This window comes from Diabrotica virgifera, chromosome 8, assembly GCF_917563875.1.
Source record: "Diabrotica virgifera virgifera chromosome 8, PGI_DIABVI_V3a".
Classification (NCBI taxonomy): domain Eukaryota; kingdom Metazoa; phylum Arthropoda; class Insecta; order Coleoptera; family Chrysomelidae; genus Diabrotica; species Diabrotica virgifera.
In genome coordinates, this window is record NC_065450.1 from 63647804 (window position 1) to 63661469 (window position 13666).

General features: G+C 34.0%; 1 protein-coding gene across 1 annotated transcript in view; it reads left to right on the top strand.

Moving 5' to 3' along the window:
* The window catches only part of LOC126890170 (uncharacterized), a 106559-nt gene that overhangs the window by 27356 nt on the left and 65537 nt on the right, over positions 1–13666 (top strand). The window contains exons 7-9 of the mRNA XM_050659023.1: positions 2008–2150; positions 5233–5411; positions 5679–5822. Of these exons, the coding sequence (XP_050514980.1) occupies positions 2008–2150; positions 5233–5411; positions 5679–5822 (466 nt within the window). The remainder of the gene's footprint in view (positions 1–2007; positions 2151–5232; positions 5412–5678; positions 5823–13666) is intronic.

Genomic DNA, 13666 nt, shown 5'->3' on the forward strand with positions numbered 1-13666 from the left:
GTTTGAATATTTTGTTTGGTATTTCGCCTTCTTCCATTCTTTCTACATGTCCCATCCAACGCAGCCGTCCTATTTTAATGAATGTTATGATATCTGGATCCTGGTATATTTCGTATAGTTCAAAGTTGTACACCTGGTTCCAAAAAAAACTGATACGACTCTTGAAGCGTATTTTGTAGAAAATTGAGCAGTGTATTTTGAACGATAAATACTTAATATTTACATACTGTCAATGTCACTGCCAAATCTTAAAATTTGTCAGATATATTATTCTGTTCCACGGTTATTAGACTTTATTATTAATCTTTATTATTAATAATTTCTTCGCAACTGAGGGTATCTTATCAACTGTATTGTTTTTAAACAATAGATGATAAAATAAAAATATTGACAGTTCAAAAATGTGAACATATTGCATTGTGTGTGGCCTAAGTTTGGGCTGAAAACTGAAATGTATTACATTTTTACAAAATTTTGGAATATGTTTAATTACGTAGACCAATTTTAACAGTTGTTTTCAATACAGATTTCAATCCTCTACAAATAGTTTCTAATGTCATTTGATGTCAAATAATTAGGGAAGCTGGAATTCAACAGTTTAGAATTTTACATTGAGTTAATGCAAAATTGTGACGCCTGTCAAAATTCTCAATGTATTTTAATTGTATTCATTTTTTTTCGAATCCTGAGAAAACTAATAAATATTTTTGAAAAATTTAAACTCAAAATGAAAGACTACATTATTATCGAGGGCTGAAAGTCCCTGAAAACTTCTATAATATTTATTTTAATAAGTTACAGGGCTGAATTGAATATTAATTTGTTTTGTTGTATAATCCACGTTTACAATAATTATGTGATCTATTTGATGTAAAAACTATCATTTATATGTTCTTTATAAAATATAGGAATTCAAAATAATATAAACATTTAGACCTTAATAATTAGTACAATTTATGAATTAACATAATATGTAATCAGTTGTTTGTTGTTTGTTGTTTGTTTATTTTATTATTTGTCTGTCATAATAAATATAATGTCAGATCAATCAAATACACTGCTCAACATGATCAAATCTTACTAAGAGTCGTATCAGTTTTTTTAGGAACCGGCTGTACCTTCTTCGCCAAATTCCATTTTCTTTTGTGCCCTTATATATGTGTCGCAAGATTTTTCTTTCAAAGGTGGCTAGCAATGTTTCCTCTCTTTTAGTGAGTGTCCAGGTTTCTGAGACGTATGTGAGTACCGGTCTGATCTACGTTGTCTGATCTTAGTTGCCGAATTAAGCCATGATAACTTTTATTGGCAATAAATATTCGATCATACCCATCACTGTAACTTAAAATATACCTCTATCCAATGACACTACAGCCCTTCTTTAAAGCTCTCGATTTACTGCTCTTTTTCATAAACGGGTTTTTATAAAGTTTTTGGCATCCTTATCTACTTCGCCCTCATATCTTTTCTTTTTTATTATTATCTCCACGTGGGGACAGTATTCCCCGTAATTTTTTCCATCTAACATGTCTAACACATTGGCAGATTTCACGTCTATCATACCCAATACTTACTCTCTCTCTTCAATTCTGACCCCCGGAGGGAGTGTAGTGGTCGACGTGATGTCGTGTATTGTCCGTCTTCAAATGACTCTGCCTCTGGTCATTTTTTTAAACTCATGCATAGGTCTTTTGCATATTCCTGTAATTTGATCGATCCATCTTGTTGGGGAACTTCTTCATAATATTCGGCCTTTATTTCGGAAAGGCCGAAGATTACTTACTATGGACCTGATTATTGTTCATATAATCCACAGGAAGATTCTAATGTAGGGTTAGGCATGTATGTTCTTTCAAGAAAAAATATCAAGTAGCAACATTATCATGTGAAGAGTGATCGTTGGCCAGATAGCTTGAACGAGTATTAAGAATTTCACCTGTAATACACTACATCTTACAAGGAATCGTATCTTGCATTGCTTGATTAAAATATATTTTTTTATTGTTTTAGATGAAATAAGTTTCAGTGTAGATGGTACAGTCTACGGAAACATATATCCTCCAGCCAGAGGTCTTGCATCACTAGGACCAACATTAAATCTAAATACTGATAAATGGAAAGAAGGAACTCTAATGGCACCTTTCGACCAGGAAGTAAGTTTCATCATTTTTCTCTCCTTCTTTACGTGCCCTCTCCACGACGAAGGTTGGCAATTATCATTGTTATTCTAATTTTTGACACTACAGCCCGAAAGAGTTCAGTTGAGCTGCATCCAAACCAATCTCTGAGGTTTCTCAGTCAGGACATTTTTCTTCTATCTATGCTGCGCCTTCCTTGATTCTTTCCCTGCATTATCAATTTTATGAGTTCATATCCCAGGCAATTAAACGACGTTTTTATAACGTAGATAACACGTCATAAAAATTACCAATTGACGTGTTTCTATGACGTAGTACTGACGTTGAAAATCACGTGTATTTGTCTCATCGATTTAACGTCATAATTGTGACAATTTTAAGACGTCATCGTACCTACATTTTTTTTCACGTGGAGATTGTGACGATTTTCAAACGTCATAAAGATGACGACTTTTATACATTAGTAAAATCACGTCTTTAATACTTTTATATATACCAACTTACTGTGTCAAAACTGAAACAACATATAAACTAATAAATAATTTATTAACAAATTATCCAGCATACTTATACCTTAGTTTAACGCTGTCCATTAAATAATCAAAAATAATCATGAACAACTCATTGTTGGGAATACCTGTATACAGTAATACATGAGCGTCATTTTTCTTTGCATCTTGTAGACTGCTGAAGCAATCTTAGAAGGCTAAAAATTAATTTAATCAAACTCGATAACACATAATTAGTTCATTACCAGAAAATAAACATTAAAAAATAGATAAATAAACATAACCTCAAATAGTTGTCAAGAAGACTTATCTACTGCATTAAACTAACTCACTGAGCAAAAATGAATAAAAATCTCTTAAACTCGTTTCTGCAACTAAATATCTAAATGAAAAGGCTCATTTTATCACACAAGACACAAACTACGTAAACAATAGGTAAATGAGAAATTTCTTATGAACATTTAACGTTATAATCGAAATCGTTTTGAGTCAATACAAACAAACTTTAAGCTCCTCCCAATTTTGTGACGTCAGACTTAGGCTGTCTCAAATGAAAACGTTTTTTAAACGTATTTTAACGTCACGCATCTTACGTATTTAAAATCACCTACAAAAGACGTCTATATGACGTAATGTTCAAACACGTGTATACATTCAACCAAAAACTGACGTTTCGTCGACGTTATAAGACGTCACTCGGTTGCCTGGGATCTGTCAACCTGCAGATTTATCAGGCAAAATAGATTAAGAATAACACAAAGGACCACCGAACCTGCTATGTTAGGAGTTTTTCCGAGAGAACATATACGAAATGAGGACGTGTGAAGCACGACGAAGGTGATAATATAATTGGAAGAGTTACGCTAATGAAATCGAGATGGACAGCACACGTTGTACGACAGGTCAACTAAAGATGTACGAGAAACATTGTACGTACATTGGAGGCCACTCGAATACAGTCGCGGTAGAGAAAGAGCACAAAAGGGTAGCTATACGACATTAATACAAATGTGGGAAAAGGTTGGCATCATGTAGCACACAACAGGGCAGAGTCGAGAACATGTTGGAAGTCTATCGTCCAGGGGTTGTAACCCTTACAAAGGTTATTGGCTAGCTCAGCCTGGCGTAGGTCCTGTGCTGTGCAACAATAAATCACTTTTCCAAGGATCTAAGGAAGGTTAATCAATAAAATTCAAAAGTTTTACATATTCATTTATTGACCCTAGTAAATCAATCAGATACACATTATTGCTATTTAAAATACTGAACAAAGGAAATTGAAGATTATTAAAAAAAAAAGAAAATTGTCAAGGAAACTAGTTTGTTCAGTAGCACTTTGCTAACGCCTGACTGCAAGAGGGCTACTTATCTTTTGCGTCCGTCGAGGGATCTCCGTTGGTTGCCGTCCTCAGGTTTTGGAGGGACTTCGGCTCCACGTAGCATCTGTTGACTGGAGGTGGAGGTGTTCGGATGCAGGCCCCTTATTGTAGTTGCATGGGCACCGGTGCAGAACGGCGGCTAGACGGTACTTGATTCATAGAGCATGGGAATACGCTCTCCCCAGCGACCCAAATAAGTTGGGAAAAACTTCTTGTTGTAGATAATGTTATTTCATGGGTTTTGCTTGCTTCAAGTTTTATTCGGAAGAGAACAAATTATATGAAGGCACTCATTTTTAAGTGGTTAACATATTGGAGAAAAACTAGTAAGTACTGACGAATATTTGATGCTCGCTAATTGCAATAAATAGTTCGGGTTTCAGAAAATTATTATTTGAAGTACGTTAAGGGAATAGGACAGGAGCTAGAACAATTGAAGTGCTGAACTTAATTTTTGAATAGCGAATCTGAACTTATTTTGAAGGAAAGACTACAGAATGAAATGTTAACTAAAACGAAAAGGCTTGGAACGAAAATTAACTCAAATGTCAAAGAAACAAAATAAAGAGAAAATCTATATATGAGAAGTAAAACAAAAAGAAGACAATAGGATAAATTATAGAAAGGAGATGGAACATTGTAACGTTACAGGGTGGATGCAAATAGGCTAAAGAAGGAGTAGACTAAGATAAAATTCCACACCACTGGATATATTTCCAGAAAATAATGCATCATTAGAAAACAACAGCATTGAAAATCTACATTTTTCTGTTTTTTTTTTGGAGATAAACTATACTAAATTACAGTAAGCCGTGCACTGCATGTAAACAACGATTTTAATTGTTAAAGGTGTTCAACATTTATCTACTAGTTCCATAGTAACAGCATATTATTAAAATCACTGTCTCACTTTTTTTCTTTTCTCGATTATTAGTTTTTATTGTATAGTATATACATTATTGTAATCACTGAATACAAAATTAGTGAAAAAATAATATTACTAATTAAATTAATGAATAACTTATGCGATTATACAAGTAACTGTTATCCAAAAATATTCAAAAACTACACGGATTTGCCATCTCTATTGTTGCTGATGACCACATTGCTATCAACTGATGTTTACATTTAGTGCATAGCTTATGTGATTTTAGTGTAAGCTTCTTTTACTTTACTTTGACATTTTTGAAAATGCTTGTTATTTTTTAGATGTACCTAACGCTAGGAGTTGGAGTCGGTGGATTTGTATTTAAAGAGAGTCCATCAAAGCCTTGGAGAAATGGGGAGAGGAATAGTTTTCAAGTATTTAATTCTGCTCGACAGCAATGGCAGCGAACATGGTCAGATGACAGTAAATTAGAAGTTGAATATGTTCAAATTACTTCTCTTTAAGTTTAGCTCTCTAATAAATCAAACCAGTGCTATAAAATTTAGATAATGAATATGGTACAACTTAGTATGTACGATTTTCTCCAAAATAAATTGAACTGAAATCTGTATCCTTAAATAATAGCAAAATTAGGTTGGCGTAATTTTTTTTAACTCATAATCTATCAAATATTAAGGAATTTTTTTTATTTATTGAACTTCTTTTATTAAACCTTTATAATAAAATTTAAAGAAAGTATTTTTCTTTTTTTTTATTTCCTTTGCAGTGAATCAGTAAGAGACGTACGGAACAGAGAAGAAATTCCAGAAGACTGGAAAAGGGCAATTATATGCCCAGTCAACAACAAGGGAGACAAACACAACACAAAAAAAGAATGTGTGTGTAAGAAGTACACAAACTTTGTACGCACGTAAGAAGTTATACTTCTATTACATATTATGTGATTTTAACGAAATTGATATAATGTACTTTAAACAGTTTATTTATATTTTATTTAAATATTAAACTAATTTTAATACTTACTACTTTCCAAAAATTTTTATTAAGACAATACCAAAAATGCAAAAAAATAAAAGAATAAAACGCACACAAACACATTGAAAAATGCCACAAAGAAAAAATGATTTCTGAACGATAATAATTGTTGGCAAAAATTTTAAATACGCATTTTCTGAAAAAAAAAAAAATTATATAACAAATATACTTGCAATCCTAAAATGCATAAAAAAATTAAAAAATTAAAAACTTGCATCGGGATTCGAACCCGCGAATTTGGGGGCGCTTTGATTCGTAATCAAGGCCTAGACTCACTCATCCAATTACACATTATTTGTCATGTGGAAAAATAGGGCAACTGAACGTTTTACTGTTTGACAGATGTTCTGAATTTAATCAAATTATGTAGTTTGATTTTTGTGGAAGAAAATATTAAAATATAACAAAACAGTAAGAAAACAATATATTAGATGAAGATTGGTAGAACTTTTGTTGGTAATCAAATTAAGTATGTAAATCAAAGCATTACATACCTACTAGATAAATAAATCTACGCCAAAAAATCATAATTTAAAAATAAAAATCGGACCTAATTTCGGATTTCTCTCTAAAATCCCCATTCTTGAGAAAATAAATTTATTCCAACCTAATCCAAATGTATAATTACAATATGATTATAATAAAAACTATTTACCAAATTAGAATGAGTTTTCCTTGTCCAAAAGTCCAAAAATATAGATGAAAACTATTTTAAAAGGCAGTATAAATATTAACTAACTTTTGTTTGTTGTTTCTTTTCCCACAAATTTCAAACGCAACAACCATAAATAATCAAACCACAGCTGTGCCACAGCCGCCATATTCAATAATTTTTGACATGTCATTTGAACATCCAATCAGAACAAAGTTATAATACGACTGCGCCCAGAGCGAAGGTTTTAATCATATTAAAATTCACCCTCATATCGCGCCTAAAGAAGTATAACTTCAAAAATTATAGAGGCATATCATTACTCTGTGTGAGTTATAAGGTGTTTACGTGGATTAAACCGGAGATTAAGCCACATCACAGAACAAATCATAGGAGAATACCAGGCCGGATTCAGACCAGAACGGTCTACTATTGACCAGCTGTTCAACGTGAAACAAATATTAGCTAAAGCCTGGTTGCACGACATAGATATCCACCAAATCTTTTTAGATTTTCGACAAGCCTTATGATAACATACATAGAGATAAAATAATGTAATTATGCAAGAATTTGGTATACCAAGGAAATTGGTATAGTTAGTTCAAGCCAACATTGACTTACACAGAAGTGCAAGTACGAGTTCAAAATGAATTGACAGATCCCTTCCAGATAACTTCTTCTTCTTCTTCTATGACACTACAGCCCAAATTGAGCATTGGCCTCCTTTATTTTTTGCCTCCACCCTTGCTTGTCTGTGGCTGCCCTTCTCCATAGACGGACTCCTAAAAGGTCTTGTGCGTCGCTGTTTACTGTGTCTTCCCAGCGTTTTCTTGGCTTTCCAACCGGTCTCTTTCCCTGCATTCTAGCATTCAGTGCTCTTTTTGGTAGCCTATCCTCTCCCATTCTTATCACATGTCCGGCCCATTTCAATATTTGTATTCTAATAAAGTCTGACAGGGATGCTTTCTTATAAAGTTGATAAAGTTCGTTGTTGTATCGACTTCTGAAGATTCCGTTTTCCCTCACAGGTCCTAGTATTCTCCTCAGTACTTTCCTTTCGAATGTGTCGAGTTTTTTTTGGATGTCTCTTTCAGGACCCAGACTTCACTGCCATAGCATGTTATTGGTCGAATTAGTTTTATAGATTCTCATCTTTGTATTTCGGTGGACACTTTTAGACCGAAATATATGGTCTGCGTAATTTGCCTGCGTTATTCTCTTTCTTATTTCTCCATCTTGTGATCCGTCGGCATATATTTCCACTCCCAGGTATGTAAAATTTCCAACCGTTACAATGTCATCTTCATGTATAATGTTTTGTGGGACTATATTTCTTCTCGTCTGAGTCATTATTTTTGTTTTTTCTGTGTTAATTTCCAGACCTAGCACTTTTGTTTGTGTTTTTAACTCTGTGTATGTTTCCTGTGCTCCTGTTGATGTTCTATTCATAATAATATTATATTATCATATTAATAATATAATTATTATTACAATATAATTAATATTATTAATATCATCGGCACAAGCGGCCAGTTGAACCGTTCGGTTGGTCAGTAGGTTTCCTCGTCCAGTTTGCATTTGCCTAACCGCATACTCCAGTGCCAGGTTAAACAATGTTGGGGCCAGCCTATCTCCCTGCTTTAGTCCCTGCGAAATTTTGAAAAAGTCTGTCCGGTGGTTTTGTATTCGTACACATGCCTGAGTTTCATCCATTGTGGCTTTAATGAGTCTTATTAGCTTGTGTGGTATTGCCAATTCAGCCAATATATAGTATAGTTTGTTCCTTTCGACTGAGTCGTATGCCTGTTTGAAGTCTACAAACACGTTGTGAACATCAATATTGTGTTCCCATAATTTGCATAAGATCTGTTTGGCTGTAAATATTTGATCCAGTGTCGATCATCCCCGTCGAAAGCCCGTCTGATACTCTCCAATAATATTGTCTGCTATTGATGCTTCCAGATAACTAAAGGGCTAAAACAGGGAGATAGGCTGGGACCGACTCTGTTTAATATATGTATGGAATATGTCATCAGAAAAATGTCCGTAAACCCAAGTAATTTACTGTTTAATAAGTCTAAGCAGATTGCAATTAAAAATTGCAAACTTGATGGGAAGAACCGCGAACTGCAAGAGACGTCACAGAACTATACGTGCAGCTTGAAGAAAATGTAAAAGAAATAGATACGCCTTCGACGTAGATAAAACCCAATACAAGCCAGGAACCAACGAAACTTGCAGAATTTAACAATAGACGACGCTAATATTGAAGTAGGAGAAAAGCTCACATACTTGGGTTTACAGATAACTGAGAATGACAGCGAGGAGGAAGAAATACGGATACGGATAATGCTTCCTAACAAAACATATTTCTCTGTCGCAGGTGTTTGGATCCAACGACATCCATAGGGAAGTAAAGTTTTAAATATATAAAACCATCATACGGCCACTAGCAACATATGGTGTAGAAACGTGGATCATGACTGAAAAGACAATAAGCCTTATTAATACTTTTGAAAGAAAGATAATAAGGAGGATACTGGGACCCATTTGCGACAATGGTATACGGAGAATAAGGTTTAACCACGAGTTAGACCAATATTACAGAGAACCCTCTATAGCAAATTATTTAAAACTACAAATATTGCGCTGGGCAGGTCACCTTATAAGAATGGATAACGACAGAACACTTAGTAGAACACTTAGCGGAACTATGGTGGGACGTCGGCCAGTAAACCAAGGAAGAGGTGGATAGACGAAGTGAGAACCGATGCTAAAAAGGTATTGAGGGTAACACTGATAATGGAATATTGATTCCGAAAACGTTTTGTTGTGATATAGCCCTTTTTACTGATTTTAAAAATACCTTTTACAAGATAAGGTTTTTATTTTTTTATATTGAGGGTAAACAACTGGAGGAGAGCGGCAAAAGACACAGATACTTGGAGGTGGATGCTTGGGGAGGCCAGGGCCCGACTTTGGCTGTAACCTTATAGAAGAGAGAGCGAGAGAGAAAGAGAGAAAGAGAGAAAGAGAGAAAGAGAGAGAGAGAGAGAGAGAAAGAGAGAGAAAGAGAGAAAATCAGTTTATAATTTTTGACACTATTGTTACGATATTTCCATAGGATCTATTCCACAAAGGAAAAGTCATTCAACAAAAAAAAAGAAGTAGGTAATAAAAATCTGGAATGTTCGAGCTGTCACCGAAACATCCCGAAATATCTCGTAAGGAACTGGAACGCCATAAAATGTACAAAAATCCAGAAAATTGACAGTTCCAGTAACAGTACATGTTTTTTAGTAGGATGCATAGTTTTCGCGATAACCGCTGTTGAACTTTCAAAAAATCAAAAAACTGCAATTTTTGAAGCCGAATAACTTTTGACTAAAAAAAAGTAAAGTAGCAGTTCTGCTTGTTACATTTGAAAGTTTAAGTCAAATTATATCGGTTTTGATTATTTGCATTGCTAAAATTTTTTTTATTGTTAAAAGAAGGTATAGACACATAGTGTTTTCCGTGCCTAATACAGAGGCGGCTTTACCTATTATGCAGAGTGTGCGGTGCACACGGGCGCCGGGATGTTGGGGGCGCCGAGCACCAAAGAACGGCCCTTTACTTTGTTTCAACAGAAAATATGCTTTAAAACGATTAATGAAAAATTACATTGTCACTTAAGCGAGATTTATAGATTACCGCCCGCCCGGCTGTCCGTCCAACGAACGGCAACTTTTTGATTCGTTTGAAGATGTACCGACAATTATTCCGAAATCGGTTGTGGAACCTATAAAGATCAAACTGCTTGGGACTTGCAGGGCATTTTCAAAGGCGTTTGTACAGGTGTCGCGGGGTAATTTTGCCCTGGGTAATTTTGGGTAAATGACTCCTTAGAAAAGCTTTGACGGAATGGATTAAGTATTATATTTAAGTTAACATGTACTACTATTTACTTGTGTACTCAAACCTTTCAAATTTCCTCAAAAAATTTTCAACCATCTCATAGATAAAATAGTTCATTTTTAATTAAATATTTTTAACAGATTTGGGTAGGTTGTTCTGACGCCGCACTGTGGTTCAAAAAGCTGAAAACGTGGTCATGAACCTTTAAAAGCGGTATATTGTTTATACACTTTGGAAACATGGCTAACTTGTCCCTGAGCTAAGAATAAGAATACATCCTTTCTGATCCTTATACCTGCGTATTACGACTCTACGATAGTATAAGAAAACAACTATAAACATGAACATCCCTAGATAGGGATTTTTTCTTTTACCTCATGACCACGTTTTCCGCATTTGGAACCACTGTATGCCGTGAATACCTATTGGCTCCCGACATCATTTAATATTGCACTATCTGCATCTGGATTTTTGTTTACATTATAAGCGTACCTAATACCCTCTAATACCCTATGTACTATGGTTTGTTTTTAAACTAGGAGGAGTAAACTAAAAAGACAGATTCACACAAAATAAAAAGTTCTAAAAATAATTGTTTTTTATATAAAAGTACCTAGAATAAAAATCTAAAAATTAAGGAATAACGCAGAAAACTCAAATTATCGTAGATATAACTTAATTAACTTATGAAACGCCAGTAGTGTCAAAATTTCATAAATGTCATTAGTGTCAAAATTTCAAACAGTGGAGTAAACTTGAATGAGATTGGACCAGTAATTACAAACAAGCAGTAGGCGCGGTAAATTTGAATTACTCCTCTTGGTGTAACAACAGATCATAGTACTAGATAGGTACCTATTCGACAATTCCATTTTGACTGCGCGTCTACCAAAGGGCGCCAGGGCATCGACTGCACACGGGCGCTACATGGGCTAGAGCCGCCTCTGGCCTAATACATGCCGACGGTTAAACTGCAAAACATCGTAAGTCAATTTTTGGTCAAATATTACTTTTATACTTTGTTGGTTTATACTTTTACATATCTTTTAAACTACGAAAGCTTGTAAGTCAATATTTAAATTTAATGGAACTAGCGACATATACAAAAACTCAAAAGTAAGATTTTAAGTTACAAAACCTAGTAAGTTGCATTTTTATGAGACAAAACCTCGTAAATTTAATGATAGTTTAAGATTTTAAGTAACAAAACCTCGTAAGTCGCTCTTTGACAAAAAAACCATATTACTGAATTTTACTTAATGGTAATGGAATCGTTACCTAAAAATAACCCTACACACAAAACGAATAAATTGAATCTTACATAAAGAAGCCAAAATGTTTTTCGTCTCTCTTCTAAAGTTACATAAAACTGACTTACGAGGTTTTGCAGTTTAACCGTCGATGCTTTTTAATACATGCTACGTACCGGGTGTCCCAATAAGAATGGCTCTCGGCCATATCTCAGGAACCGTTTATAGTAGAGCTTTGAAATAAAAAATTTTATAACAAAAGTTGCCTCAGGAAAAGCCTGGAAATTATTTTCATAATTGTGGGTCCACCGCTAGAGGGCGTAATTGAATATCAAAAATAAAAAAATCTAAATTTTACAAAATGTTCCTAATGAAGGGGCACTGGAAATCCGATTATTGTATTCTTCATTAAATTCTGCGCATATTTGATTTAACAATTTTAACTCTACCTTTGCAAATAAGAGGTGGGGGTGAGTGGGAACCTTGTTATGAAAAAATGGCTGTAAGTCCGGTTCTGCTAAATCAAATTTTGAAAACTGGGTCTTGTTGAAGACAGATTTTTTTCTTCAATGTAAGCGTGATAATTTTGAACCATCCTAATAAGTAATAAGCCAGCTGGAAGGCGTTATTTAATTTTTTTCAGAAATCTAGTTTTCTTTGGAAAATATTAAATACAAGTATGCATTTTTAATCATACTTGATAAAATTAGATTAAATTAGCAATAGAATAGCGAAAACCGCATGTCGATACCTTTTTTCTATTTCAAGATGAGAAACGTGTAAATTTTATACATAACTGTTACTATCACCGGTAAACTAAGCTAATGAAAAGTAGTGTGCTGTGGAAAAAACACAAAATAACATTTTCCAGATGTCAATGTATAAAAATATAATTAATTAAAACAACAATATAAAGAGAAACAATACTATTAAAATTAAATATAACACAGAACAAAAAGAACTACTTAGTGACGACCTAAATGTTCAAAATGTTGCCCATCATACACTACTCTAGAATACATTATCCAGAGAATACTAAACGCCATTCAAAGCATATCGAGAGCAGAAATTGAGACTGCTGTTCAATCTACTCTTGAAAGAGTAAATGTTTGCAACGAAAATGATGGGCAAAAATTTGAACGTTTATGTCATCACTAAATAGTTGTTTTTATTTCTTTGTAATAGGGCTTTTCAACGCTTCTCATTTGTTTCGAGCCTCTGTCATATGCCGTATAACCCGTGTATAATATTAATATACGAGATATGAACGAGGCTCGAAACAAATGAGAAGCGTTGAAAAGACCTAATATACGTTGACAGCTGGAAAATGTTTCTTTGTTGTTTCCATAGCACACTACTTTTAATGAATTATTTCGTTTACCGGTGACAGTAACAGTTATGTTTTTAAATTTACACGTTTTGTAAGATATCTCGAGATAGAAAAAAGGTATTAACATGCGGTTTTCGCTATTCTGTTGCTAATTTTGTCTAATTTTGTAATATGGTATTAAAAATGCATATTTCTATTTAATATTTTCCAAGGAACACTAGATGTCTGAAAAAATTAAATAACGCCTTCTAGCTGGCATATTACTCAGTAAGTTGGTTCGAAATCATAACTTTTACATTGACGAAAAAGATCTGTCTTCAACAAGACCAAGTTTGCAAAATTTGATTAAGCAGAACCGGACTCACAGCCAGTTTTTCATAACAAGGTTCCCATTCACCCCCACCTCTTATTTCCAAAGGTAGACCTAAACTTGTCAAATCAAATATGCGTAGAATTTTATGAAGAATACGACGATCGGATTTCCAGTGCCCCTTCATTAGGAAAATTTTGTAAAATTTAGATTTTTTAATTTTTGATATTCAATTACGCCCTCTAGCGGTGGTCCCACAATTATGAAAATAATTTCCAGG